The sequence below is a fragment of the Coregonus clupeaformis genome, unplaced genomic scaffold (assembly GCF_020615455.1).
Source record: "Coregonus clupeaformis isolate EN_2021a unplaced genomic scaffold, ASM2061545v1 scaf0010, whole genome shotgun sequence".
Classification (NCBI taxonomy): domain Eukaryota; kingdom Metazoa; phylum Chordata; class Actinopteri; order Salmoniformes; family Salmonidae; genus Coregonus; species Coregonus clupeaformis.
The window spans coordinates 1,628,792-1,652,223 of NW_025533465.1; the positions used below are offsets into that span (position 1 = coordinate 1,628,792).

The following is a 23,432-nucleotide window of genomic DNA, read 5'->3' on the forward strand; positions in this document are numbered from 1 at the left end:
ATTTGAAAATTCTAAAGAAAAAGAACACACAAACACACAATGCCTCAGTGATTAACAGAACTGTTTCACAGATCACAGAACTATATCAGGGTGTCATTTCTCAGGCAGAAATGTAGATAAAAATAATGAAATCCTGTTCCCCAAACAAGTGCAAGAACCACAGAGTCAAGAATAGGTTAATTATACAAATAAAATAAAATCAATTAAAAACAATAGCACATCAACATAAAAACATATAAACATAAATCTGAAAGCGTTGCTCAAACTCCCGTAACAGTCCAGTTATTTTATCTTTGAACCGCTTCATGTCTGCCACATGTTGGGTCGCGCACACATTTTTCAGACAGGGGAAGTGAGCTGCATCACCACCGGCAAGTTGCGTCTCCCACAATGACAGCTTCAACTTGAAAGAACGTATGCTGTCATAATACTGCGTGACAACTTTGTTGCGCCCTTGCAGCTGTTTGTTCAAGTTATTCAGGTGCTCTGTAAAATCCACCATAAATGCAAGGTCCGGCATCCATTCTGCGGAATGAAATTCTAACACTGGTTTGCCCTTTTCTTCCATGAACTGTTCAATTTCTTCTCGTAAATTAAAGAAACGCCTCAGCACAGCACCTCGGCTTAACCATCTTACCTCAGTGTGGTATGGCAGGCCATAGATGTGGTCTTTCTCTCTGAGAAGGCTGTCAAACTGACGGTGATTCAGGCTTCTGGATCGGATGAAATTAACAGTTTGGATGACCACCTTCATGACGTTATCCATCTTTAATGACTTGCAACACAAAGCCTCCTGGTGCAAAATACAGTGAAAAGTCAAAAATCACGTCCTCCATTTGCAGATTGCACTTTCTCTCTGAACTTTGTCACAACGCCTGCTTTTTTCCCGATCATTGAGGGCGCACCATCTGTAGCCAGGCTGACAGCGCGGGACCAGTCCACTCCGACCCTGTCCAGCGCGCCGACGAGTGCGGTAAAAATATCAGCTGCTGTCGTTGTATCTGTCATCGGCACCAACTCCACGAACTCCTCGGTGACGGTCAATGTGTCATCAACTCCGCGGATGAAAAAATTGCCAGTTGTGCAACATCTGTAATGTCTGTGCTTTCATCAATTGCAACCGAAAACGCAATAAATGACTTTACTTTTGCTTCAACTGGCTGTCCAAATCCACTGAAAGATCGGAAATCCTGTCTGCAACTGTGTTTCTTGTCAGGCTGATATTTGCAAAAGCCTGCCGCTTTTCAGGGCACACAATCTCCGCTGCCTTCATCATGCATGTTTTTACAAATTCACCTTCACTAAATGGTTTTGAAGCCACTGCGATTTCATTAGCAATGAGGTAGCTAGCTTTCACTGCAGCGTCACTGATGTCTCGGCTGTGAGTAAACACAGACTGCTGTTTCTTCAGACCCGCCAACAGTTCATTCACCCTCTCTCATCTCCGCTGTCCTTGAAAGTTGTCATATTTGTCGGCATGAAGACTCACATAGTGGTGACAAAGGTTATATTCTTTCAGCACTGCAACATGCTCTGAACACACCAAACATACAGCTTTCCCATTCAATTCCGTGATTAAATAGGATGACAATTTTTCTTGGAACACTCTGCGTCCACTTTTCTCTTTTTTGACAGAGACATATTGGGGCAATGAGGGTGCCAAAGCACATAATGTTATAAGTAGAAGCCGTAATAAATATCGCGGGCAAAACAAAGTAGCTCATTGGCTGCACGTGCTTGACCTACTTGCTCTGCCCCGGTATAAACAGTTTGCTTGCTTAACACAATTGCTATTGCGCCATCCAGTGGACGCAATTGGAACAGCAGTTTATTTTATTGAAAAATTGCAGCGCATTTTTATACTTAAAAAAAATATATATATATATATATATATATATATATATATTTTTTTTTTATCATCTCGCGGGCCGGATTAAACCCGTTTGCGGGCCTGATTCGGCCCGCGGGCCGTACGTTTGACACCCCTGGTCTAGCCTATAATCAATGCCAAATACCTAAGTGTCAACATGGGAAGTGTGTGGGGAACACAGGAGGTTGGTGGCACCTTAATTGGGGAGGACGGGCTTGTGGTAATGGCTGGAGCGGAATAGTTGGAATGGTATCAAGCACATGGTTTCCAGGCGTTTGATGCCATTCCTTTTGCTCCGTTCCTGGCCATTATTATGAGCCGTCCTCCCCTCAGCAGCCTCCTGTGATGGGGAAACCAGACAGACAACCTTGACTCAGGAGGATGACTCAGTAGCTAACAGCACAGATCCATACAATGACAGAAATAACCACTCCTTTCAAAAGACATTGGATTGATAATGTCTCTGTCTGTAAAACCCTTTCAGTTTCCAATTATAATAAATAAAATACACATAGAAAGTACTCATGTAAAAAATGCCTAGCTTTAATTGGCCTATGGCAAGTGTAAAAATATGACCTAACTATTAGTGCTGTGGTGTGTTATTCAATAGCTTGTCAAGCTGCCTGCAGTTCTTCGTGTTTTAGTTGTGCTGTATATCAGCTGTTCACTGTATTTCTCACTGAGGAATATAACGCTGTAATGAACGTGGCCTTTGTTCATTGTGGGTGTGGCCAAACCGAGGGGTGTGAGCTAATGATGGGAAGTTCGGCTCTTTTCTGAGAGCCGGCTCTTTTGACTCGGCTCCCAAAGAAGAGCCGGCTCTTTCGACTCCCGAACGGCTCTTTATTTAGGATCTTTTGTAGCCTATATTTTACCTTAACTTTGAAAAAAAATCATGGTTTATGTGTTGAAAACCCTTTTGCTTTCAGTGTTTTTATGAGAGACCTTATAATGCCTAATTCTGTGCATTTATTCTGTGACAAAACCACTCTTACATTTGTTTATTTCAATTAAACTTTTTTATTGCACAAATTAACAATAAACTTCAAACAAATCCACAGAACAGAATCAAAACCAGAACCAAACTCCAGCAAACAGCATTAGTCCTCAGGGCAGGTTGGCATTCAGGAAGATCAGATGCCTCAGCTTGGATGGGCTGATAGGCCTGATACGATTTCGCCTCTCCGTGAGTATCTGCCCTGTTTTGGAGAAGATTCTCTCAGAAGGAACTGATGTGGCAACAATACATAGTCTCCCCTCCATCACATCAGTTGCAGTAGGAGAGGTTATACTTGCACGCATGGGGATGGCAGTAGACGTTACAGCAGCTGTTGTTCTGGTATGAGACACACCAGGATCAGTAGATGGTGAGCTGGCTTGCCCTCTCTCCTCTAACTGCACTGTAGGATGGACAGTTCTTGTATGTCTATGCAGGTTTGTGGTGGAACCTGCTCTTATAGTGACCTTCGTTTTGCAGTGAAGGCACTCTGCTTTCTTGTTCCCAATATCTTTAAACTGCAGCCAGATGCTGCTTCGCTTTCTAGTGTCACTCATAGTTAAACGACACGACAATGCAAGACGCACACACGCTCCTCAGTCCGCTCTGTCTCTCTCTTCACTTGCAGTGGAGTCAAGTGGTGTGTCTGCCCCGCCCCCTCTCTGTTTACACATCCTTAATTCTCACGTGAATGCCGCATGCTGGTCGCCATGCTGGCCAATCATAACAGACCTCTGTGAAAGTGAAACCTAAGCAGCGAATGGGCAAAAAACTGGGAGCCGGCTCTCACTCGATGCGAGCCGGCTCTTCTGATTCACTACAAAGAGCCGGCTCTCAGAGCCGATGCTTGTGCGCATGACCCATCACTAGTGTGAGCTAGAGGATGGGTGGTATCTGCGTGTTCGCGTCACAGGTTAGTCCTAGCTGTCAATTACAAAATAAAACGTCTACAACTTTATATTTTAGGTAAAACTTGGAACGCATGTTGACAGGGAAATTAGCATGGAATCCGCAATTCTCTAGCGACTGTAATGGTTATGCATGAATGGTGCTGCTTTCGTCGTAGAGCTTTTTTCACGAGGACGTACACTAGGAGAGAAGAGAGCTAGCTAGTGGGCTACCGCTAGCTAGCTGATTTAGGAGAGCGCTAGCTAGTGGGCTACCGCTAGCTAGCTGACTTGCTAAATTAGCTAGCTAAGAAAGTGAAAGAAGACGGCAGCTGAACAGAAGCTAGACCAACTTACTCAGACCTATGCGACTAATATCAGGTAGTTATTTATTTATCTAGCTAGCCTTTCACTTATTTTGTTCACCTCACAACACATCGATACATTGAGCTAATGCACTGCAATTTGCATGTATTAAACATCTAGTGACCGCAAGACGGACCAATGAATACGACCCTGGTTGTGGCTGTATACAGTAGTATTGTTTTCTAGTCAATAACTTTGCTCTGACAATTCGTGTAGCTAGCTTGGTTAGGCTAACGTTACTTGTGCTTGTGGCTAAACTGGAAAGTGTGCTACTGGCGACAATGTTGCCGAAAATCGAAGGATTTTACACGTTTCTTGTCGAGCACACGTTTGCTGTGTCATGCGTCGCAGAGAACTATAGGCTGTGCTGACAAGTTATGCATGATATGTAGCTATCTGCCTCCGCAAGAAAGGGCACCACCATTTACCAGTTATGTTTAATATCCTCATTATTTTTAACTCTAGGCCAGGGCAAGTAATTGTACTCATTAGCACAAGCGTTCGTACCGGTGAATGGCGAGGAAGAGTCAGATTTTTGTCTGCATCCCAAGATTTGCGTTATTGGAGTGAAAGGAAATCTCATCACTTGTCAGCTGGCCTATAATGCCAGTCGTAATTGTACCGTCAAATGAGCTACATTTAGTCTGTAAAAAATATTCAATGAATTTTATGTTTTGAACATTATGTATTCTAAAAACGGTCACCTCAATGGCATATGCATTGCAGGAGAGAGGGGACGTTTTATATTTCCACTGGAACAGGGGAAATTGAACCGCAATTGATGTTGCTCGATATACGAAAGGGTCATAGTTTGCTGACAGCAGCATATAGTGCAGGAGAACAAGGTCAAAAGTGGATGGTGGTTGTCTGGTATGTGCGCCTCAGCCCTCCTAGGCAGTCAGAACCAGCTTGCCAGGTGAAGAATGCTAATGAATAATTGAAGCACATGCAGCATATGATCGGCATGCTCCAGGAATGTGTTCTGGAACAATGAGGCTTCTCTCAAACACAGCTATTTTATTGGTCCAAATGCTATCTTGATAATATTACAAATTCCTGATTGCTTACAGAGTTAGGCCATTCCAGGGAGAGCTGGGGTTATTGTATGGGCCACTGCAATAGCTAGGCTAAGGTCTCCTGTGATAGTGTTGATCAGCTTGACACAATGGCCTTTCCTCACATCCATAGATCTGGAGATTGAAAAATGATTTTGCTCAGAGCACATGGAACTGTGGAACGTAGTAGCCTATGTTAAACAGTAAATGTGTTTGTATCAGACTGAAGCTGCATTAGGCTGTACTGTACCAATGCTCCTTTGTACTGTAAACATGTGTTGATGTTGACACTGTAGACCCTGAGTGAACATGGGGTGTTCCCTATTGTCCGGCTGTCGCTCTGTGGGTCCAGTCCTACTTTCTTTTCATGTAGGCCTATAGGGGTAGAGAACAGTATGTAGTTATGACATGGTATCATAACATGGTATTTTTTGAGTATTAGAACCTACTGTACAAGTTTAATGTGCCAGTTATGGCATAGGTTAAAACATATTGGGCTTAGGTCTAGTGATATTAGAGAAACAATAGACTTTCTCCAATATCAGTAGAATCTCCCTGTTGGTGACCAGTCATCTAATCAGTTGCCTTACCCAATTGTAAGCGGCAGCACATTGTTTGTACTTGGAAAAGCGATTAGAACCTTAGAGAATATTGTTGTTGCTTCATCCAAGTAGCCATTTTCTCTGGATTTCAGATTCTTGTGGATTTAATGGTCGCAGATGCAGGTTTTGCAATGTTGGTATTGTAGTTCCTTGAACTCTGAGGGTCGAGGTGAGAACACATGACCAGTCATGGACCTCAGTCAAAGAGCCAGTAGCTCTGAGGACCTTTTTGAGTTGACTGAAAGTCCAATTCTTCATGAATCATAATCCCTCTTCTGGGAAAAGGAGGTCAAGGGACTGGGTGGCTGTTTCTTAGTACAGTGTAAACAGGGAGCATGGACCCCAAGCGCTCAGTTGATACTATGTAATAGTGCTGCAGTTGATCCATGCCTGTCCTCAGGCTACTCAACTATACTCTCCACCGCTGGACACTGCAGGGCAATGACCCCTACACACATACGCTGCTAGTTTCTAGACTTTGTCAGTCTTTCTACAGTGAGGGGAAAAAAGTATTTGATCCCCTGCTGATTTTGTACGTTTGCCCACTGACAAAGACATGATCAGTCTATAATTTTAATGGTAGGTTTATTTGAACAGTGAGAGACAGAATAAGAACAACAAAATCCAGAAAAATGCATGTAAAAAATGTTATAAATTGATTTGCATTTTAATGAGGGAAATAAGTATATGACCCCTCTGCAAAACATGACTTAGTACTTGGTGTCAAAACCCTTGTTGGCAATCACAGAGGTCAGACGTTTCTTGTAGTTGGCCACCAGGTTTGCACACATCTCAGGAGGGATTTTGTTCCACTCCTCTTTGCAGATCTTCTCCAAGTCATTAAGGTTTCAAGGCTGACGTTTGGCAACTCGGACCTTCAGCTCCCTCCACAGATTTTCTATGGGATTAAGGTCTGGAGACTGGCTAGGCCACTCCAGGACCTTAATGTGCTTCTTCTTGAGCCACTCCTTTGTTGCCTTGGCCGTGTGTTTTGGGTCATTGTCATGCAGGAATACCCATCCACGACCCATTTTCAGTGCCCTGGTTGAGGGAAGGAGGTTCTCACCCAAGATTTGACGGTACATGGCCCCGTCCATCGTCCCTTTGATGCGGTGAAGTTGTCCTGTCCCCTTAGCAGAAAAACACCCCCAAAGCATAATGTTTCCACCTCCATGTTTGATGGTGTTCTTGGGGTCATAGGCAGCATTCCTCCTCCTCCAAACACGGCGAGTTGAGGTGATGCCAAGGAGCTCGATTTTGGTCTCATCTGACCACAACACTTTTACCCAGTTCTCCTTTGAATCATTCAGATATTCATTGGCAAACTTCAGACGGGCCTGTATATGTGCTTTCTTGAGCAGGGGGACCTTGCGGGCGCTGCAGGATTTCAGTCCTTCACGGCGTAGTCTGTTACCAATTGTTTTCTTGGTGACTATGGTCCCAGCTGCCTTGAGATCATTGACAAGATCCTCCGTGTAGTTCTGGGCTGATTCCTCACCGTTCTCATGATCATTGCAACTCCACGAGGTGAGATCTTGCATGGAGCCCCAGGCCGAGGGAGATTGACAGTCCTTTTGTGTTTCTTCCATTTGCGAATAATCGCACCAACTGTTGTCACCTTCTCACCAAGCTGCTTGGCGATGGTCTTGTAGCCCATTCCAGCCTTGTGTAGGTCTACAATCTTGTCCCTGACATCCTTGGAGAGCTCTTTGGTTTTGGCCATGGTGGAGTTTGGAATCTGATTGATTGATTGCTTCTGTGGACAGGTGTCTTTTTATACAGGTAACAAACTGAGATTAGGAGCACTCCCTTTAAGAGTGTGCTCCTAATCTCAGCTCGTTACCTGTATAAAAGACACCTGGGAGCCAGAAATCTTTCTGATTGAGAGGGGGTCAAATACTTATTTCCCTCATTAAAATGCAAATCAATTTATAACATTTTTGACATTTATAACACAATTGCACATTTAATCCCCTTGCAAAATATTTTTCCAATAATGAAGGATTTATTTTCTCTTGTTTCTGCTCTTTTACCATCATCTCCTTTTCAATTGCTCTCTCCCTTGCCCTCCTGTCCCTCCTCTGCCACTGTGTTTTTCCTCCATCCCTTCCATCCTCCACTTCTTCGCCTATTCCCTCCATCCTTCCGGCCCCCCTCTACATTCCCCCTGCCAGTCTAGGGGTATTGTGTCTTCTGTACAGTAAGAGTACATGCCTCTCACCCTCTCTTTTCCTGTCTCTCTCCTGGTGTGGTATACTGTAGGTGAGTGATGGAGACGAGAGAGTTGACCGTGGTGGCTGGCAGCTTCGTGGGGTTTCAGTTGCTCTTCTCCGTGGCTAGCCCACTGTTCTCCTCAACCTTCACCCCTGGCTACAGCCGCCTGCCACCCACCAAGCTCACTGAGTGGAACTCCAGGTACAATACCCTTCCAACAGGCCTCTCTAGCAGGTTTCACATTATAGACTAGTACTGTACCCACTCTGCTATAACCCACCTTTATCAGACATTAACCCAGGCACACTGATATTCATGTGAAATCTGAGGTCTGAAATGATCAAAATGTAGGCTAACAAGTTAATGATTGTGTAGATATTGAATCTCTACATTGCTAGTGGACTGGTTTTGCGTTCAAATGGTTTTATTGTGCTGATACTGCAGCTCTAATCAGACAGGTCTTAATTATCTATCTACATTATCGTCATTTAGGTTGTCATGGGTCATCTTATCAACAATCCATAGTACACGTCAGGGGCTGGGCTTTGAATTCAAAGACCAGAAACGTGTAATTAGTTTGGGGTTAAGTTCAAAAGTTGCCAATTGCCGTTTTGTAATGAGGTACTCCATGTACTGGATGGTATCTCTTCTCTGGTATCAGTTTGTCTTGACCTGGTGGGCTGTACCCACCATTAACCCTTTACCAATGTTCCCTAAAAAACTGAGGCTGTACCCGCTTTAAGTTACAGTTTTAACAGTGTCCATGTAGGCTACTGTGGCTATTTGATCATAATGTAGGCCTCCATCAAAAACAAGGGAGAAAATGCATCCCATAACATTTTAACATGGAAATAGCTGTTCTATCATTCAGCCTACAGTAGCAGCTAATGTGTGGTGTTCAATGTAGGCCTACATTCCATGAGACTTTTGAAAAAAACATGCAGGGCTTGACATTAACCTGTTTATCCACTTGTCCTTCAGACCAGGAGATGACTGAAAATGTTGTGGTATTTGATGCAAGAAACCACTTTACAAAATAAAATGCATTATTATTTCCATACCATTATTACAGAGAATCAGACAAATTATGCTCCCCTCTGCCTTATGGCTACTTAGCTTATTCAAGCCGGTCTCAAAATACAACACTGCACCTTTTACCTGACTCGCTTTTCAAATATGTCTAGAAATGTACATGGTTGTGCTCTTGTAGGAAGCAGTCACTCCCCTATTGCTGACTACATATTATCTATAACTGGGCTAATAACTCACTAACTAGCAAAGGATATGAACAAAATGTGCACGTGGCTACATGTAGCTCTCGCTTTGATCTCAAAACAAGCGCTTCTACTCACGACCACGCATGCTGTAAACACAGTCCAGTTCAAAGTAAATGGCACAGATCCATATATGGTCTATTTGCATATAGAGCTACTGCAGTTCTGATTTGTTTATGTCGCACTGGTCTGTGTAGAGTACAGGCTGAGTAGTGCGTGTCAATGCAATAGAATTCTACTCCAATGCGTTCTGCCTACAACAAAATCTCTTGCATAGTTGGTTTTGTTTCGGTATGTTGCATTGAAAGTGGGTAATATTGCGTTGATTCGATCACAATTGCCACAGTAAAGGGAAATGTTGATCGTGTTAACAGGGAAATCTATAGAATAGTGGTCACCAACCTTTTCTGAGTCAAGATCACTTTCTGAGTCAAAATACAAGCTGAGATCTATCGCTCAGATTTTAAATAAACATGACTTAAAGAACGTACGCCTATGCAACATTAACCAATTAAAAACAGTAATGTAGCAATCAGGTTTGTGCAGTAAGCCATAGGCCCAATACATTATCACCGCATATTGGCTTTGCTTGAATTGCCCTGCCAATGTTTGTGACATTTTTAACATTTATAGTTCTATATTCAAGGTAGGCTATATGATCACACTGGTAATAGATCCGTTGTTGTATTACTTGTGAGGCACAGCTGAGTGAGCATACATTTAAATAATTAGCTTTTTATTTTACTGGGCTGATGGTGCCTGCATCTGATGGCCAGTCTCAGCAGACTGAGGGTCCGCCTCTCAACATCCATCCGCTCTCCCTTTCCTCCACTGACACTGACCAAAAAGGGACACCGTCTTCCAGCTGATGGCTGCATTGTTATAGTCGCACCGCATTATTTCTGTGTCATGCTTAAATTCATGTTGTTACTCTTATGAACAGAGAAAGTGAAATATTCTTCGATATTAAAAAGACCCAAGCGGCTAATAACAACAACACAAGCCTATTGATACACTTTCCTACCCATTCATTACTGCTGCAGTGCTTGTTGTAGGGCTGAGTGGAAATAGGAAGAACACACATTTTATGGCTTATAAGTGTTGAATACAAAGTGTTGACAGTGCTGAGTAAGAACTTCAACATGAACTCACTCATAAAAACAGCAGCTCTTTGCTGTATTCGTTGACAGTCTCTCTAGTCATGGTTTTGAAATCTCACAGTATCAATTTTGCTGTAGCTTTCCTTTATGCCTGCTATGTTACTGCCCTCACGGTAATCTGAGCCATCCGATTGGCCAGCGGTAGACCTATAGTGCACTTGATTTGCTCCGGGCCCGCCGGGAAGGCAGAGTTTGTACCTTCAGACATATGAATTGGTTCAAAATGGCAACAGTTCTCCTACCCGGCGCGCAGGGCAGCTGAATCAGGTGCACCTACTGCCAACAGCCCGAGACGAATAAAAAAGAAAAATAGGAACACAACGCTTTATCATTGGGTTTTTTACAGAAATGTTTGGCGATCGACTAGGAATGCCTTGGAGATATACCAGTCGATCGCAATCAACCTTTTTGTGACCACTGCTAGAAAGTTGAGTGAAGTTCAATCTTTGCTTCTCTCTGTGGGCTGATATTTCTTCTGAGTGGCAGTCCCAGGGCTACTGCGTGACCGCGGGCAGCTAAGAGGGAACATTGCCCTTTACCCCCCTGAGCCTCAGTTCATACAGTGGGTCATGCACACTGAACACTGCGACAGGATGTGTGTACCATGGCACAACAAGCCAAAGGTCAAGCACTGATAGTGGCTGCAGTTGGATTGCATAACGGCTCCGAGTGTGTCAGTGTGTTATTTATTTACGCCTTAGTTGTAAAGGGGCACAGAGAATATTTACAGAAAGCTGCACAGCAGGGATGTAAGCCTGAGGCCTGAGGCATAGGCTAAGGAACACAACGTCACTAGCTAGATATTCAAGTGGGTGAGCGGGAGAGCAAACGCACTTGCCCCTTCTGTTTCATAAGCGACTGTCGTTGACCCCCAAAAAATTCCACTCTGTCTTGGTCATGGCTGTTATACGCTGTCACAGTGACTTTATAATGGTGACACTAAAATAACATGATGGTACTCGTACAGTGGCTGGTCTGTGGAGCCAGTGTTGCCAGGCCTGTGGGACAGCTGGTGTGCCCAGGGTCTGGTGACAGTGAGGGGACTGTGTGTGAGGGCAGATAAGAGCCGTGGGAGCACTGGAGTTCTCTTCACTAGCCCAGATAAAGATTCCCGGAGGTCAACGAGACCTGATAATGGTTACACACACACACAATTCTCCTTCATATTAGTTCCATTGCCAAGGTTCCACATGGCCCAAATGAGCTTAGGTTTCTTCATTGTGTTCGCAGTGCTATAAAGGATGTTATTGTTATGTTACTTGAACTGTTTATTGGTATTACTGCTGCCGTGGTGGTAGTCTTGCATCATTCTCTGCCATTGCGCTAACTGTCCCTGTTTCTGTGTGCTTGCCCAGATTGGTGTCCACTGTCCATGCTCTGATTGTGGGCCTCTTCTGTCTCTACATCCTGTGGTTTGATGATGCCGTCAACGCAGACCCTGTCTGGTAAGATGAACTGAAATACTGTCTGTCACTCCATCAGCCATGGCTACTAGCCTACCCCAAGAGGGAGGGAAGGAAACAGAAGGGAGGGAGGGACGATCTATACATTAGGGGAATGATGGCGCTGCCATTCCCCACTGTCAGAGAGAAGTAGAGGAGAAATCTCAGTGGAGTCTCCAGAGAGGTGTATATTCAGTGGATTTGTCCTTTCATTGTCTTTTCTATGTTCTCTCTCCTACTGCTGACTGTGTGATTTACATCATTGAATCCTGAAAGAGAGGAATGGTAATTTCCTCCTATCCCTCACTCCCTCCCTATCCCTTCTCTTTCTCTGTCTTCTACTCTCTCTTCTCTCTCCTTCTGTTTCTCTTCCTCTGATCAGACAAGCCAGAGTCCTGCCAACAAGGCTCCTTTTCATAGCAAACAACAGCAGCCCAGTCTACAGCCCCCCCTCTTCCTTCTGGTGTGTCCCCCCCCTACCCTGACCCCCCCCCCCCCAGCAGCACCCCACATCTCTGGCTGTATGATCAATACAGCACTTCCCTCGCTCTCATTGTCTGTCTGTTGCTGATGGAGCGGAGAAAAGGGAAAGCAAAGGGCCAATGGGGAGGAGCCCCGCCACCACCCTTCATCTGCTCTGTCCTAATGTCTCACACATTTAGACTACTCTCTTTTTCCTTCTCTGTTCTTTGTTGTTCCTTTACTTTCATAGGGGTGTGATTGTTGTACCCCCCAGCCATGTTGTCTTGGTTTTTTCCTTTGTCTTTGTGTCTGTGTAGTATTGGTACTATCCTTTTGTGTCATTTACGTATTTGCTTTCCTGTCAATCTCTTTTAGTTTCTTACTTTTCCTCTTTAGACTGTTAGCCACGTTATTTTGCTAGCGCAGTAGCTAGTTCCTCTTATTGCAACACTGAATGGCGTAAGCATTAAATCTTCAGACAATCTGATTGCATTACAGCGTCATTTAGACATGCCACAGACTGGCATTGTGCTGGGCTTCACAGAATTAACCGCCCTAAAACCTGCATTGTGACAGATTCAGCTTCTCGCAACGTCAATCTGGTAGTTCTGCCAGGGTTTTGTCATCGTAATCCAATCAATCCGAAGCGTTTATCTGAGCTTGAAAAGTGCGATGTAACCAGTGGGAGCAGAATACAGACTCAATTGGTTTTAAACAATGGTGCTCAGTTGGTTGATCAGAGTTCACTGATGTAACCCCAGGTGTGGCTTACTGTAAGATTAAGATCACTTTATTGGTCAAATGCACACAAGGTCCAACCGAAATTGGACTTCTGCTTTTTAACCCAATCCCTCTGAAAGACACATACATACACGTAAATATACAGGTTTTGGAGAGGTACCACACTGTTGTTGTAGGGGGTTAAGTGCCTTGCTCAAGGACACAACGGCAGGCAATGGAATCTAGGATTTGATACCAGCAACCCTCTGGTTGCCAGCTCACTTCCCAACAGATTTTTCCCACGGACCCGGGATTCAAACTGGCAACCTTCCGGTTGCTGGCTTGCCTCTAACCGCTAGGCTATCTGCCGCCCTGCCGTACCTGGATCAGTGATGTCATCGGATAACCTTTGGACCCATTTCATCCTGACCCCTACTATCTGAAGTTTATCTCTTAGTTTTAACTGATTCACAAGTTTATCTATGAATGGCTTTGATTCTCTATATGGACATGGGTGAATAGATTAGGCTGATGGTAGGCTCCAGGATGTACAGTAGACATGATGAAGTGGAGAAACGATTGGCTGCACATAACATTGATCGTGGTTACATGAGTCTAGAAGTGGGGGTCAGAGAGGATGTTGCACTCAGACATACACAGACTGGTACGTTGGGGTGAAGGTTGGGAGAGGTGAGTGAGGGCGGTGTCATGTGGAGCCCTCCTCTCCTGTGTAATCCAGAGGGCACGTCGTGGTGTGCTGTTACAGAGGAGCCATGACCCAGCCCGCAGCAACAGGATCCCTGTGATGGAGAGAGGCCAATATCAGTTACAATGTCACTTTACTGAGGCAGACACACATTATTATGACCACAGTCACTTAGCAGATGCTCTTGTCAAGAGCCACTTGCAGTACAGTCAACACACAGGCCTAGGCAGTAAATGTGGCCCATGTGATACAATGAACCTATAACCATGGCATTGCCAAAACCTTGTCCAAGCAACTGAGCCATACAGTCCACTCCTACAGTCAAGAGAACAGTGGTACTCATTCTTACAGTATGTACTATATGCAGGCTACTACTCACACATGGACACACATCCTGACACGTATTTGTCCAAGAGCACACAATCACACAAGGATACAGCAGGCAAACGGAAACACACCCTCTATGTGAGCGCAACGCATTTGTCAACACAGTGCTGTTTAAACTGGACCTTCCCTGGACACAGTTATCTTTAGTAGTAGCAAGACTATGACTCATGATATGGCCATTACTCAGTAGACCAGGGGTCTCCAACAAGTCGATCGCAAGCTGCCAGTAGCTCGCAGCCCACCTATGAGTAACTCCTTAAAGAATTCTGAAGGTACATGCAATTTTCACGTGTTCCACCGCAAACTGTCATAAACAAACCTCACAAGTATCAAACACCGCAGGCTCCCAGCTACTATCTAATCAACGCAACGTTGACATTATCCCACCCCTGGTTAGCCACTATTGGCTTAAAAAGCCAAGCCTAGCACAATATCTGCCAATTAATTTCCAGCAATATTGCCGTGTCTGTGTGTGGTAAGCGCGTTTGTCTATCACTCCGTGTGTAGCCAGTAGATGTGATAACCGTCTTGTGGGTTGACAGAAATACTTTCCTCAACCTTTTCAATTAAATGTTAAATGACCAGATGCGCAATTAAAGGGGAATTTCACAAAAAATGCATTTTACCAGGTATATTGACAGTAAACATAATGCACTACTTTCTCTTGTGCAGTAAGGACCCGGGGAGAGAAGAGAAGAATGTGCCTATTTGAAAGCTAGAAAATAAATTGTAGCTTGTGACGTTTCATTTTAAAAAGTAGCTCTCATGCTAGTAAAGGTTGGAGACCCCTGCAGTAGACTCTGCAATAATACATTATGTAGAATGTTTTGTATGTAGAATGTTCTGTAGACTTCACTAGATTTATGTGAAATCGTAAGTAGCTTTTGTTTTAGTTTTAGCATTCATCTGTAATGTGGCAACTGTTATTCTGAAATAACACTTTGTTTTGTTTTTGCTGTACAGGGGGGAGCCTGGACTAGTGAAACTTAATGTGGCCATAACATGTGGTTATTTGCTCTATGGTGAGTCTCTCTCCTCATGTTTATCCTCTTGTATAATAATAATAAGCCATACACATTTCTCTGTGGACAGTAGATGGAAATAACAAGATGTGTGCTAACCACCCACTTGTTGTTCTGTGTAGACCTTGTGCTTCTGGCCACCAACTGGAGCACAATGGGGGACAGCTTTTTTGTCTGTCACCACTTGGCGGCGCTCTATGCATATGGTTATGTCTTGGTGAGTCTGGTGGAATAAATACCATGAGCACAATGGCTATTATTAGATGCTTCTTTGGTTCCTTTGGGTTTTGGTATTGAAATACTCAGTGTTCTTTTTAAAGGTGTTGCACATTTAGTTTGTTTTAGTTTATTTCTGCCCATGTCTATTTGTGGTAATACATCTTTATGCTCTGCAGTCTCGTGGCGTGCTTCCCTATTTCGCCAACTTCCGTCTCATTTCAGAGTTATCCACACCTTTTGTGAACCAAAGGTAAGCTAGCTCCACTTTTACTATAGTTTTATGAATACTCCTCCTGTTTATCAGCCCCTATCTCTGTCAGTGTTGACATTATTCCTGTTCTCCTCCATGTATAGGTGGTTCTACGAGGTGCTGAAGTACCCTCGCTCGGACCGCTTGGTGGTGGCCAACGGCATGGCCATGGCAGTGGTCTTCTTCATGGTGCGCATCTTCGTCATGCCGCCCTACTGGGCCCGGGTATTTTCCACCTTCGGCACGGAGGCCTTTGAGCGCCTGGGCATCGGTGCTCAGGTGGCCTGGATCACATCCTGCATCGCCCTGGACATCCTCAACACCATCTGGATGTACAAGATCGCCCGCGGCTGCTACAAGGTTATGATGGGCGCCAGCGGCAGGAAGGCCAAAGAGGTCTCCCCGCTCAAGCAGAACCATGTGAATACCCACACAGACTAAGAGATACTGGCAGGAGGGGGGGACATAGACAGAGACTCTGTGAAAGCGAGACAGGACTTCAAGGGCTCTTATAGCCCCTACTAGCCCCAGCCTTGCTATTCTCTCCATCCCCTGAAATCACGTAGCAGAATGGGTCAGGTCCTGATCAGTTTCAGCCTCACAGAATGAGACTGGTTCCACACTAGCTTCTGTACCTCAGTGTTTCATCGATGGTGTGGTGGTACCCTGGCTGGGTTTGGTTGGAGATGTCAGAGTAGCTGTTAAGTACACTCATTCTTGTTCAACTTCAACCTAAGTCCAGTCATCTGAAGTGCCTGTGATGGACAGGTAGAAAGCAATAAAAGAAGAAAACGTACCCTGGCTCTGTCAGAAACTCCCCCTCTCCCCCGGCCACCATCCTTTACCCTTTTCAGTTCCATGACCCGTCCACCCAGAGGAGAGCCTCCTGCTTGGCCCACAGAATAAGGACCTCTTAGTGTGCTAGTTTGACAGACAGAGATACCACAATGCCTCTTACTGCATTTGCTGTGGCCTCCTTTTTATGAACACCACCTACATCGCCACCAGACTGGTCCCCCGCTCACAGCAACAGTTCAGATTGAATCACCACTGGATTTCCCATCGACAGCCTGGATGCACATCCAGGGGAAAAGGAGACAGGGATGTGGGGATTGGATCCTACCGCTAACTCTCCAGAATCATTGTTTTTCATTGGATGCTTTTGCCTCATCTCATCCAGGGTCTGGCTCTGCTCTGTTTCGGACTCTGGGGTCTCAGTTATCCCATTTGTTCCTCCTGTTACTCAACCTCAAAACCAGGAATTGATATCAACGCGTCTTAACTTCACTACACTATCATAACCCTCTGTCACAGCGGAGTGGTTAAATCCATCCAGTTTGATACTTCTGTTCTACCTCCCCTGCCTTATAATGACTTGTCAGTCCCTCCATATGAGAATAATCACCTTCTGTAAAGATGTTTTAGCCTTTGAAAAGATCTCATCCAGTATCTCTAGTTCAGTGGACTGGAAAGGATGTTTTCTCTCTCTCTCTGGAGAGTTTCCCAGCCACTGCAGTGTAACACTACTGTTAAACTCCACACTTGTTCTCTATCTGAGGCACCGCTGGGGCTTTTAACTTCCATTTCTCTCTTCTATTTTCTGTGTTTTTGTGAGAACTGAATTTGGAACAAGAGCGGGTCCCTTTTGGGGGGAAGCATTCTCCTGGCTTAGGTGCTTTTCCGCCTACAGAATGTCAGCCATAGGAATGCTAGAAATATGATGTTCAAAATAGTTTATATAGATATTCATGTATGATCAATTATGAATTACCAATCTGACAACAGCCATAAACTGGCAATGTTATACTGTAGGTGTAGCTATGTGCTCTCATACTGTATAACTCAGTTGGAAATCTTCCTTTCAAATCAAGTTGATTTGATTGATTTCAATTCACAGAGCATGTTAAGAAAACTTTGGATTATGATGATTTATAGTCTCCCATAACTAGTTTGGATCACTAAACAGGATAAATATGAATTGCATTAATCTATGGGTTCCTCTGCAATTAATTTTAATCAGTGCATTTTATGTTTTTCACCCAACTGTATTGAGTGCATGTTAAGTGTTTTGTTTTCTGTCCCCCTCCTGTCCATAAAGCGTTGAGATCGTTTGGGACGGGGGTCTGAAATGTTCGACTTTTCACTGTGGAATTAAAGCACACTCCCCATGATGGAGCAATAACTTTTTGAGCCCCCTCCATGTACCACCGAGGAGGGTTGTATTGTCGTGCCTTTACGCAAACAGGAAATCTAATGCAGTCAGGTAGAGATTAGCATGACATTTTAATGTAAAACTAGTGTTTGTTTTCCTTTTTTTCTTGCTATTGTAATCTCTTCTCTCTATGGATACTGTTATGTATATATTTTTGTACCCTGCACAATAATGAATCCAGACAAGTATTATCCAAAGTTGACCCCTCTGTAGGGCCTGCTTGTGTTTCTTCTGAATACGGGAGCAGGCCTCGATATGAATGTTGTGGTGGTTTAGTGGTATTAGGAGGAGTGGGAAGTGGCTTAAAGAGGCACGCTGCTGGTTATGACCAGGATGAAGATGAGATTGGAAATGTAATTCTTGACATTTAGTTATTTAGCTACTTCAAGTCGGTTGAGAAGATAGTGGGATTCTGCTCACTCTTCTCACCCAGTCCTCCAATACTTCAAGCTGTGAATAGTGCAACATGTTTGTATCATTCATTAGTCAAGTACATGTGTAACCTGATAATGAGATTTCTGGTTCTCCAGTAGGCTGTGGTGTGCATTTAAGTCAGCTTCGGATGCCTGTGAAAGAGGTTGTACTTCTGTCCAATGTTAGCACAAACTGTTAGTTGGATGTGTAGTGTTTGTCACTGACTGCAGTGCGTCTGTGGTGTGTTGAATTGCAATGTAGACCTCTGAGTGATTTAAAATCGTCAAAGTTTTGGTTTTTGGAAATGAGGAAGTGACATGGCGGTTTCAGTAACATCAAGCCCGAGTGCACTTGTATCGGCAAGAAATAACCATGTGGCCTTTTATCTCTTTTTGAAAGGCTAACATTGTGTATTTAGAGAAGGTACAAATGGTCTCAGGCCCTGGTGAAAAATTAGGACATATTGTAGCTCCTGGAAGAACTGGTAGGACCGTTGCATTTATTTCAGCTGCATTGCAGGTATTTTCATCTTTGTAAGGTTGAACTTAGCAGCATCACAAGACTTTTAGCCATTTGGTACTAAATGCCATGGATTGGCCAGAAAATAACCCAATGAAGTCTTGCCCCAGCTCTTTGTGGACTCTCTCGGATAGTCTTGCTTCACCTGTGGAGCATATTTGTAGACCGCAGCAGTCGCATCATTTAAGTCACAAGGAGGTGCGGAGATGGAATACATTTAAGGCAAGAAAATAATTAATATAAAGTGATGATAGTGATGATGATCGTAATGATACGAGTGAACACAAACTAATGAGGAAAAAAAGCATAGATCAAATGTTGCCAGTGTTTTTCTTTTTTGTTCTTTTTTTCTTTTTTAAATTTCTTATTTTAATGCAATGCAATTTGTTACATTATTATTTTCTGAATATTTTAATGTGAAAAGAACAATACACAGGCCTTAGGGCCCCTGTCTCAACACCATGTGACTTAGATTGTCTACAATGACCACTACTAATGATGTCATTGTAGCACTGAAAGTTGAGACTTACTTGAAAGTTTTGCTCTTCAATAAATTTGAAGACAGACATTTATTTTTGTCTCAATCATTGCTTTCTGGCTTCAGAGTAAGAATTCAAACACCATTGACTTTCATGTATTTTGTTTACACTGGTGTACACAAACTGAGACAATTTTATGAAAAATACTGCATGTTGGATGCATCATAGTATAGTAGTCAGAATGCGTACAGCAGTGTTCTGAGGTTGGGTGGTTCTAAGCCTTCAAAGGTATGTCTGGCTCAGTCCAGTCCAGCTAGTCCATCAAATTTTAATTGTCACATGCTTCATAAACAACAGGTGTAGACTGACAGTGAAATGCTTACTTACAGCCCCTTCCCAACAATGCAGAATACATTAAAAAAGTAAGACGAGAAATAAATACACAATGATAGCTTGGCTGTATACACGGGGTACCAGTACAGAGTCGATGTGCAGGGTATGAGGAAATGTAAGTAGATATGTACAAATAGGTAGGGATAAAGTGACTAGGCAACAGGATAGATAAGTTACCTGTGTGAGAGGGTGCCAGCTACCCCTGATTTCTGCCCATTCTACAGTAGTTAGAGAGAGGTGGAGAAAGAAGCAGCTGAGCCACTGTTGGGCTCTGATTGAATCCAGCTCTACAGGGTGCGCCGGTCAAGGGGCTGGGTCACAGACTGTGCCTGGAGAGCTTTACCAAACATGGTCACATGAGACTCAATGAAAATCTTTTCTGCTACACACTCATAAAACACACACCAAGTCACCTACACTAGCACACAACATAAATACACAGACGTCAGTGCTTGTAATGTTTTTGTAGTTTGACTGAATCTGCAAATCAGTTGGTGCTACTTGTGTCACATCTGTATGTAGATAGTGTATTTGAAAACACGGATTCGTTAATTTAGGTCTAAATATTTGTGAAATCTCCTTTTCCATTTTTACATAGCATCTTTCCAGCTTTCAGCAGTTCCATTCAGCCTGCATGCTCCCCATGTCTTTAGCCAGCCCTATTGAGCAACATATTGTTACATTAAAGTAATACATTCATTATTGGGATGTTTGAGGAGGTATTTATGCAGAAAGCTTTCCCAGACTAAAAAACAACAACTCTGAAATCAACATTCCAGACTTCTGAGAGGCTATAAAAATAACAGATTTGTTTTACAAGGTACTTAAAACCCTTGACAATTCAGTGGGGATTTCACATGACTTTTAACCAGTTTATCAAATAGCACTTTGCGATCAGCTATTATACACAAACACTTTATAAACGCACCCAGACACTTGGGATTAATTAACCAAAAAATGTATTAGTCAAGCCTAGAAGTGATTTAAACTTTCAGTCCTACTGTACATAGACAGCCCAAATTATGATGCTAAGTACCCAGCCTTCTGAATTCTTCTCAGCCTAGGTTGAGGAGGCCTTCTACCATAAATAGCCAGGCAGACTGAATGAGTGTGTGGAGAGGGGGGAGCTGGAACTTTGGAAATGCCCCTCTACGATCCACAACAGCAGTTCTGTCTCTCGCTGCTTCTCCATCTTTCTCAACAGTTGTAGCTACACACGTGCACGTTATTTCTTTGCTTTGTCAAATATTATGACTTGCACAATTTGTCTGCCTCTCTTGGATCTCTTAGCTCTCCCAAAGCCTGTCTTCTCTTCTCAGCTCCCTTTGCCTGAGCTCTGTTTTTAGCCTAGCTGTCTTTCCTACCAAGGTATACCCTCTCTAATGGCTCTTTAATTACTCTTGTGTTTCAAATTCAGTTTGAGTTTAAAGTTGTAATGTTATCCGAACCTTGTCATCTCTTCAAGACAGTATTTCCAGTATGTTAGCATTCAAATAAACAGACCATCGTAACAGAGGTTTCCAATCTGGAGGTGTGGTATGTTCCCTATGCTTCCTGTCACTGGATGATACCTCTACCTCACCTCATATGTTCTGTTGTAAATGACCCAAAAAAGACCCACAGCACAGCAAATATGTAACAGTAGTTGATTATCAGTTTGAGGGATTCCACTTTCACATCACATTACATCTTGGCTGCTACTCCAGCCAGTTATGGCCCTTCCTTCTCCCATCATGCCCAAATAAAGTGTCCAAATTCCTCCTGTGTGCCTCTTCTCTCCTTGAGATGTTTATAAGATCCTTGCTTGGTCCCGCACTCAGCTACTCTCTCTCTGCTTGTGCGCTTCTGTATTTCACTGGCAGTCTGTTTATGGCCACATTACATAAGGCTCCACTATAATTTTAGTTTGTCATCACAGTCGCAGCCTCATACCTAAAGCAAGACTTTAAGGTGAGCTTTAAAGGGGCAATCAACAGCTGCTACATCCATTTTTAGACATAAATTAATGATATGTATCCATTGATTCTTGAAGAATTTAACTTAAATGCCTCATGAGCTTAGTTTTACTGTCGTACCCCATCAGAACCCAAAATATAAGCCTGTTTTACTCCAATGTTTGTAAAGAAAGTAAATGTAAACAAACACTTTATAGCCTCAAAACATGGTTAAAACTATAATGTTGATATCATGGATGGTCATTCCTTGCATCCATAGCTCTGTCTATGAATTTGAGAGTGATTACATTTCTCCAGTTCCATCCCTCAGATTTTTACCAAAACAGTGGTTATTGTTTCAACTGCTGATTGGCCCTTTATGGTTTATGAGTCCTATCTTCACAAACAATCTCTATCTAAGCTTTGCTTAGTGCATCTTTTTCTGGTTATTGTGAAAGTGTGCACACTCAGATTCACAGTGTTCCTCAAACTCTTTTCATGACTATGTCCTGTTATTAAATGTAAACTATTGGGTTATAACATAGTTGTTAACATTATTAATGGTGCTCAATAGTTAGATCAGTAGCTCAGTAAGAGTCTATGCTTGGTAAACTCTTGGTTTATACACTATAGGCTACTGTGTGTAAAGATGTCTGCCAAACTCAAACTTCTACTACCACTACAGCTAGCCTATCAGGCTGAAACTCATCTATCGTCTAAACATTCTTGACATATTTTACGCAACAATGCAGTGCAATTACAAATGTCTGAGCTGAGGCATTGATATTACTCTTCTCAACCCAAATCTTACTTTTATAATGTTGGCAGGTCTGTGATCTTCTAGAAACCATTATAAAACAGGTTGTTCTCCACTGGTGGACATAGTTAATTTGTTTTGGTCGCAGGCAGAGAAGGTCCACCTGACTTCCTCTCTTCTTCATTTGAGAAGCCCTGCAAAAAAACACACTTGTGTCCCAACGATATGCTCCAACGTGTAATTACACTGTAACTGGAATATGTCATTAATTGTCCATCATTGTCTACAAACCCCTATATTAAAAACTACTTGTAATCATCATTGTGAGCTTTGAACTCCACTATTCCAGCACTCCCACAGCACCACCATAACCCCTTTCCCCATCCTCCATTCCCCTCAAAGTGCTCTTTCCAGAACCTTCCCCTCATGCCCTGTCTGTTAACGCATTGCCACCATATGTGTGTGAGAGTGAAAGTGGGACAGACAGCAGTAGGGTGAATCATCATACGACTCTGGGGAGCAGTGCTGCCTGTTCCCCTTTGACGCTCCACAGCCCGCTGGCTTTTGCATTCCATTCCCTTGTCATCTGCCTGTGGACGAGCAGATCAGTGGAGTGAAACACTGGGGTATAAGAGGAAAACCAGCTCATTGTTCCAAGTGACGTCAGGCCCCCAAGCCATATAGGTCACACCAACGACCTCAAATCAAACTCTATGGAACACACTATATGTGTGGGTATAGGGCGGTGTATGGGGGTGGTGTATGTGTAATGACAAGATGGCAGAAAAACACTTGCCAACAAGGGTGTTTATCACTTTTTCTTGGCTTCTTTTCAAAGAGATATTGTGGTGTCGTGTCGAATGCTGGTGGGTATTGCTGTCGATCAAAGAATCCCTTACGCTGTATCGTTGGTTTAGAGACTTTTATTAAGACCACGAGGTTACAGCCTAAGTACAGACGCGATGTCCGGAGAACCAGACCCAAATAAATCTTACTGCATTCTAACTCTCCGTCGTTGCTCCCCCCTTTATATAGCCTTCCAAGAGTTGAATGGCGCCCTCTACTGTTCAATCCCCGTATCTTACAACCCA

The 23,432-nt window shown here is 43.5% G+C and overlaps 1 protein-coding gene across 2 annotated transcripts; it reads left to right on the top strand.

Moving 5' to 3' along the window:
- The first annotated feature begins 2,626 nt into the window (after nt 1-2,626).
- On the top strand, nt 2,627-19,350 carry LOC121550991 (TLC domain-containing protein 4-B). 2 transcript variants are annotated; one of them, XM_041863481.2, is made up of 7 exons: nt 2,627-4,135; nt 8,040-8,192; nt 11,781-11,870; nt 15,106-15,164; nt 15,287-15,381; nt 15,560-15,633; nt 15,738-19,350. In XM_041863481.2, the coding sequence occupies exons 2-7, from the start codon at nt 8,047-8,049 to the stop codon at nt 16,072-16,074; spliced, it is 801 nt and encodes a 266-aa protein (XP_041719415.1). In that variant the 5' UTR covers nt 2,627-4,135; nt 8,040-8,046; the 3' UTR covers nt 16,075-19,350. The 2 variants fall into 2 exon arrangements, with proteins under 2 accessions (XP_041719415.1, XP_041719416.1); XM_041863482.2 differs by having other exon boundaries at nt 2,627-3,780.
- Nucleotides 19,351-23,432: the final 4,082 nt, after the last annotated feature.

What these genes read in the sequence shown, in the direction of transcription:
- LOC121550991 (XM_041863481.2), top strand. Translation starts at nt 8,047, where the DNA reads ATGGAGACGAGAGAGTTGACCGTGGTGGCTGGCAGCTTCGTGGGGTTT. An exon ending in ATGTGGTTATTTGCTCTATG is followed by an intron (nt 15,165 to 15,286) that starts GTGAGTCTCTCT and finishes TGTTCTGTGTAG; the next exon opens with ACCTTGTGCTTCTGGCCACC. An exon ending in ATGCATATGGTTATGTCTTG is followed by an intron (nt 15,382 to 15,559) that starts GTGAGTCTGGTG and finishes TATGCTCTGCAG; the next exon opens with TCTCGTGGCGTGCTTCCCTA.